Source organism: Ascaphus truei, chromosome 3, assembly GCF_040206685.1.
Source record: "Ascaphus truei isolate aAscTru1 chromosome 3, aAscTru1.hap1, whole genome shotgun sequence".
In the NCBI taxonomy this organism is placed as follows: domain Eukaryota; kingdom Metazoa; phylum Chordata; class Amphibia; order Anura; family Ascaphidae; genus Ascaphus; species Ascaphus truei.
The window spans coordinates 224,454,128-224,461,115 of NC_134485.1; the positions used below are offsets into that span (position 1 = coordinate 224,454,128).

General features: G+C 39.4%; 1 protein-coding gene across 5 annotated transcripts in view; it reads right to left on the bottom strand.

The window, feature by feature from the left end:
• Positions 1 to 1,831: 1,831 nt before the first annotated feature.
• PRPS2 (phosphoribosyl pyrophosphate synthetase 2) overlaps positions 1,832 to 6,988 on the bottom strand; it is a 66,127-nt gene continuing 60,970 nt past the window's right edge. For all 5 annotated transcript variants that reach the window (XM_075590223.1, XM_075590224.1, XM_075590227.1 and 2 more), the window contains exons 5-7: positions 5,877 to 6,050; positions 3,676 to 3,835; positions 1,832 to 2,953 (exon numbers count right to left, since the gene is read on the bottom strand). In XM_075590223.1, coding sequence (XP_075446338.1) covers positions 2,861 to 2,953; positions 3,676 to 3,835; positions 5,877 to 6,050 — 427 coding nt within the window. In that variant the 3' untranslated portion in view covers positions 1,832 to 2,860. The remainder of the gene's footprint in view (positions 2,954 to 3,675; positions 3,836 to 5,876; positions 6,051 to 6,988) is intronic.

The following is a 6,988-nucleotide window of genomic DNA, read 5'->3' on the forward strand; positions in this document are numbered from 1 at the left end:
GGAGCAGGGATTTATCTGCACTGCAGCTATCCAGGCGCATACTGTTGCCGCCTGGAGAAAGTTCTGTGTGAGAGTTAACAGCTATATGTTATTAAATGCATTTACTCTTGTGTTGATGTATTCTCTGTTTCTATTTATATTTGACTGCGCTCCCCACACTTTTCCTACATACTTCTAGGAGGATCTTGGAAAGATCCTATCTGGTTGGCGCAGCGGACGTAGGACGCCATAGGCAGAGACCCCACAGCACTATTACCCAGCGGCGCGTGCAAGTCACTTCACCGCGATCTTCGGTCTGCAGTCAACTTTTTTTGGCGCGGGGGGACGTGGCCAAAGCAGGTCGGGGGGGGGGGGGGAGTTTGCGGCCATTGAGCCCGGGAGAGGGGTGGAGGAAGTTGTGGGTCCACAGGAGAGGGGGGTGGGTGGGTTGTGGGACCGCAGGGGGGGTGATATAAGGGGGCAGATAGATCGGGGCAGCTTCCGTCACTGCTAGCAGAGCAACTCCACGAGAACACTTACAAACAAAAGTTAAGACCGGTAGCTATTGTTTCATCTTGGCAGCTGAAGTCTCTGCTCTAATATCATCTGAGGGGCTTTGTTGAGTGGTGGTATTTATACCCCATTCCTTGTGGGGGCTCTGACCATTAGATCTTATATGATCTTGTTCTTTTATGTTGAAGCTATACGTTTTTAAATAGTTGTATATAAAATATTTTGTGTGATTAATTAAATTTGTATTTTCATCTTTTGCGCCCCTTTTGTGTTTGTATACCCCTTTCTTTAATGATTCAGTGAGAGCGCCTTAGTTTTTCCCTCCATTATGTATTTACATGACCACCTAAATGTACGTGGGTCTAAACAAAAGGCGTTTCTTAATGACACGTTCGCAATTTGGAAGCAATTTTATGCTGGACTTACCAAGGTATCAAGCTCTCTGTCTCTTCAGCTAGGGTGAAATGTAATGTTTTTATTGATAATGCCAGGGTTTTTTTTTGCATTAAAGTGGTAAGGTTAATATACCCCATGTTATAAAATGATTTTTCTATATTGGAATATTGATTTGCATACGCTTTTTCAGAGCAATGAAAGATGTGCCATAGAAACTAGCAAACAAGTGACGTCCATAGTCCAGAAATAATCAAATATTCCAGCTGTTATACAATTGTGATTACATCCAGTATAGTAAATTGTGTGTAAGTGGGATTGCAAGCTTAAAGTGTTGCAATATCTCAAAACCCTCGAGTGAGAACAGGTGCTCAGTAAGGCCTGGGACATGGTGATATGAAGAGCGCTGGGCAGCTCAAGCAGGAGATTTTTCGTGTCCCTGCATGAGCGTCAGCGAGCGCGCTTGTGTGCCGGGTGGGAGCCAGGCTGGGAGGCGGGGCTAGGGCGCCACGTCACCGACGTTACGGACTGCCATTGGCTTCTGGCAGTCATGTGACCGGCCCTGCGCTTCCTTCAGCGGCAAAATTTAAACTTGCCTGTATCCTGCATTTCCACACGCCTCCGCACGCCTGCGGAAGCGCCGTCTAAAGCCGCGCTGATAGGGATAATGTTTCCCCTCAGCGCGCCTCAGCACGGTCTTTTTGACCTTATTCTGTCTTATGGCTCTGGCAGTATGGCTACCACGGATTAGTAAATATGCCTTGAATATTATACATTCCTTAATGAACTGACTAATTAGAAAATCATTCTGCTCTTTAGCCAAAATGTGTCTGTTATATCACATCTTCTGGAGCCGTGCAGCTGTTCTGAGGCCATACATTTCCCAGCACTCAGTTCTTCAACTTAAAGGGGGGGGGGGGTTGGTAATAAAAAAGCAACACCCAAATAAATTGGTCCACATATAACTCTTACAATTTATTGATGTTTAAGCAAAAATGAATTGAAACAGACCCATTACTGGGGGCGGGGGGGGGGGGGGGAGAACTGGTACAAAAAAAACAAAGACATTTTGTGGATACAGTACTATTACATAAAAAAAAGAGAGATAATGCACAGCAATTTGCTGCTTTGATTTAAACCAACTCTTGTTTTTTTATTTCAGCATTTGTTTTGGAATTGTGATTTCTGATTATATATAGCAGCTAATTTTCCAAAGTTATATTGCCATCTCATTTATACCAACTCCTGTAACAATGCATTCTGCTATGAAATTGCCATTGTAGTATGTATTTGGCTTGAGGGAATATTAACATTTAGACCAAGCAGATTATCACCAGATGGAAAGACTATGTGGTGTGCATAGAAGCAATATGGAAAATATTTTCAATTAAACGCAGGGGGGGGGGGGGGGGGGGAGAGAGAGAATGCAACAAGTAGTTTATACAGTTATGTCAGCTACCGTAATGCTCAAAATGGCACAGGAAATGAACAAAGCAAACTAGCCTCAGTCTAATAAGAACAGCCTAGGGAATCTACAATTGCTAAAACTAAGGATTAAACTGCATACAATATATATATATATATCTCCTGCTATCATATTCCCCACTCTTCCTACACAACCCTATCAGCCCAAGCCTTTCACTGGAAAAGGTAACATTCAAAGTGTCATTTCTCTCCGGCGATATTTATTCACTGATCAATCATCTTGTGCAAGAACACAGGCATAGTTGTATCCAAAACATAGAGAGGTTTTATTAAATATAAACAAACTTATGATCTAGGCTGCTTTCCGCAGTCCCCTTTACAGAAAGCATTCACAATACTACTCATCTTGCTTGACTGTACTCTTCCAAGGAGGGAGAGAGAGAGTACACATTTTGAAACTGATAAGACAAGCATTTATTATCTGGCTTTTGGTTAACATTGTATTTATAATAAACAGAAGAGGGCCGTTGCATGCAGGGAAGCATCCGGTTTATAAGGGGACATGGCTAAAAAGGTACGACACAGATTCGCCATTGTGAGTCCTTCGAATTGCCTCTGCCAAAATCATTGAAATGTCGATAACCTTTTAAAAGACAAAAAAAAAAAAAAAAACTTAGACAAAACAGAATAAAATATTTCACTTTTTCTTTTTAAAGTACTGCATTTGCCATAACCGTGTAGATTAGCAATTAGAAGCCTTGGCATACTGCGAGTTATCCAAGGAGTGTCACTAATATGGCAATATACTGTACTAATCTCTCATGACAGTGGGGGTTCTCTCTCAAAAACAGGAGACCATATATTTACGTGTTATATTACTCCAAACCAAACAGTAGGAGTAGTTATGTGCATACACTGCTGTACTAAACTAATAGCTGCACATAGTATTACAACAAATCCCAATTGCTTAAAACTCACTTGTTACACTGGTGAGACAAACCCGATTAACATACTTTTTTTCCCTTCAAAACCTAAACCCATTTCCATTAAATACAGTTGTATGACTTTTAGACCCCAGCATTAAACCAAACAATCCCATTAATGTCATTAGTTCCCTTTGGTGTCACATGGGACTGTACTTTTAAATTGTATAACCAATGCAATTGGTTATACAACATTACTAACACAACAACCACATACATCTCTCTAAACGCTTCAATTTTAATCTAAAGTAAACCATAAAGTGTCAGATATCTACTCTGCAGATATAGTGCACTATATATTGAGTGTCTGTGACATGGACAAAAGAGTACATGCTCTCAATGTGTGCATTGCATGCTCTAATACAGTAATAAGGCCACATACCTGGATCTTTGAGCAGTGTTTCATCTTATCTTCTTGTGGGATTGTGTTAGTTACCACTACAGCCTCAAATGCTGCATTATTGATTCGAGAAATGGCGGGCCCAGAGAAAATACCGTGTGTTAAAATTGCGTAAACTTTTGTTGCACCAGCAGAAAGTAATCTTTGGAGAGACAGGGGGAAGAAAAGGAAAAAAAATAAGGTATTACCGTAATATTTCATCTATAGCTTTCTATAAAAATATTTAGACTGCAATTAACTTTTTTCTTCATTTATATTAATATATTCCAAATACCTGCAGCTGGTTTTGAAGATGTATTGTTTTTTTTCATTACACTTGACATTCATTTGTCTTTTTTAAACGGATCTATATGTCAGGGAAATTTAAATGAACACTTATTTTATGTATATATATAAAGAAAAGAAAAAACACTTGGATGATCTTAAGGCAGAGGGTGATGTGTGCTTTATTCTGTGATATTTCTTTATCGATATTTACTCGCAACAATAAATGAGTGGCTCCAAGTCTAAGCCTCAATAACAATTAATACAGGATCCACGCCAATCCTTAAAGCAAAATATGGAACTTTCAAAAACTACAAAAGGAAATCTACTTTTTCCAAAAATGCACCCAGATAGAATTTCAATTAGTTTTTGTTTTTTACCATTGAATTAAAGTAAAAAAGTTCAATCAGAAAACTTAAGAAATCACACACAAATATCTATTTAAAATCATATAGCTGTGGTGAGTGAATACACATGCTAGAGAAATCAATAAGGTAGGAATCAGAATCCTGTTTAGCAGCCAAGTATATAATTGATCAAACCAGCAACACATCAAATGCGGAAACATTCTGAGTGCCAAGTACCTTCCCCCTGGCTGTTATATATCCCCTCTTGTGGAGAAGTGATAAAGAACTATGTTATGTACTTCATTATTTCAAAGGATTTTACGGTTAATCTTATAATGAGCAATCTTGAAGTTTGAACCACATTGCACGCAACAGCTGTTATTTATCTAAATTTCCCAATATCCTTGTTCAAATGTTAGTGACAAAACAATGTTAGCTTGTGTTAGCACAGTCTCCCCAATCTTCACAGATATCAATGCTAATATGTACTATAATTGTAAGTCAATATACGATCCTATTTCACATTATATTAGAATCCTTATCTCTTGAAGTTGTCTACAGAGTATTAAAGCAGAAGTCCAAGCTATCTTTTTGTTTTTACATTCCCCCCCCCCCCCCCCGCCTTTAAAATGTGCATCAACACAGTCCACACAATGATAAGTAATTAGCGAAGTTGCAGACCGCCGAAGGTTCGCCTCGGGGGGTTCACTAAATACCTGCAGGGGAGCATTCTCCAGTTCGCGGGGAAAAAAGTTCTGTGGGGAAGATCATGTGACCAGGCAGACACTAGCTACCATTGGGGCACTGCTAAAGAGAGGGCATGGCTCAAAAAGGTGTGTTTCAGAAGAAGGGGATGTGACTTTGTAAATAGTTACTATAGAAACAAGGCTTGTTACATTATAATATATTAAAAATGTAATTCAAGATGTTGAAAAAAAAATTCTCGTAGTACAGAGCGGAGTTATTAAAAAAACAACAACAAAAAAAACAGATGTAGGATATTGCTTGGTCTGCAGCTTTCAGTTTGGCCCATGTAACAGAGGCATCCCACTATCCACACTTAATACCCTCAATAAACACCTCAAACCTACCTATCTGAGGATACCAGCCAGTAACAGCAGCTGTGCCTGGCCTTATCTAGAAGCCATTTGCAATAAAACTTAAATCGAAATACTGTCACAACCCTCCGAAACAGGCCTGAATAAGCGAGATTAGGAGGGGAACATTCTGACACTAGATAGCAGTGTACAGGACACGTCCTACTCTCCTGCACTTCCGCATCAAGTGATCCACTTGATCAGTGCAACACAAAGCACAGCCAAGTGCACTTTTGAAAAAAGGGAGTATTATCCTTTTGTAAATTACAGTAACATTATAAATGGCACAGAATTGCTGAATGCATGCATTTTACCTGTAAGTTCAACATACATTCCCAATCAGGACTGCATCTTAGACTCCAGATACTTTCCTGTACAGTATGTTACGGTTAAAAAGTAGAATATTCTTCATTAAGGGGGTAAAATATTCCTTAATGACGGTTGTATTGTCTAGCTAAAATGTGGCAGCACTTACTTGTCGGCAGCATGGCATATAGTACCACACGTGTCAGCCATGTCATCCACAAGGATAGCAACACGGTCCTTCACATCCCCAACCAACACCATTCTGTCCACCTCATTGGCTTTCTTCCGTTCCTTGTGGATAAGGGCAAACTCGACATTAAGTCTATCGGCAATTGATGTGACCCTATGGACAGGTGAAGGAACAGAATACATTTCAGTCTTGAACAAAAAACTTTGTGAATACCTCTCGGGTTCACAAGAAAGAGTCCCTCTCAATTTGCACTCTACCCATGTAATAATGTATATTGCAATATAAGCTGCAGTGTAGAATACTCAAAACGTCAAAAGACAATAAGAGCTAATAATGGCTCCCAAAAGACCCCACTAATACAAAACAATAATAATATTTTATTAACATGTATATATAATATATTGACAGACAGTGAATTTTGTATTTACAAAGTGAATAAAATCCCCTCAGTGAAAACGGACCAACTAGACAGATGGTACGAGTGGGATAATAAGGTTGGAAAATGCCTATGAAATCACTAGGCTAAAACTTGCCTATTGACATTTAGCAATAAATATTGCGCAAGTGCCACTGTGAATGTAGCAGTAGCTAACAACATTGATGGATTATCCCTGTTAAGCCAACTATATAGGAGTAAGGCAGAGCTGAATAATTGTTGAGTAGTAGTGACCCTAGGATCTGGTGAAAAGATGTATATACCTCTATATGTATGTATCTATTAATAACAGTCCAAAAAAGTGCTAATGCAATCCTCAGAACCAATCTAAGCAGTAAGGTAAGATTGTGTGTATGTGTATATGTATGTGTATATGTATATATATCTCAACATACAATGTCAACAACAATACATTTATATCTCCTAGCTCCAAGTAGCCTCTATCACCATTGGTGATGACACGATCGCAGTGACCAAACAGCTGAGTATACCGTCACCTGATGTCAAATCAGAGAGTACACCATAGCTGTATACGGTCCCGTGTCCTGCTATAAATTTATGCTACTTGATCAGACTCAATCTACTGGGTTGTCCGTGGCTGTGTGTGTTATGAGCAAAAAAATGGCGAATCTGCATAGGGCAGCACAATAAATGC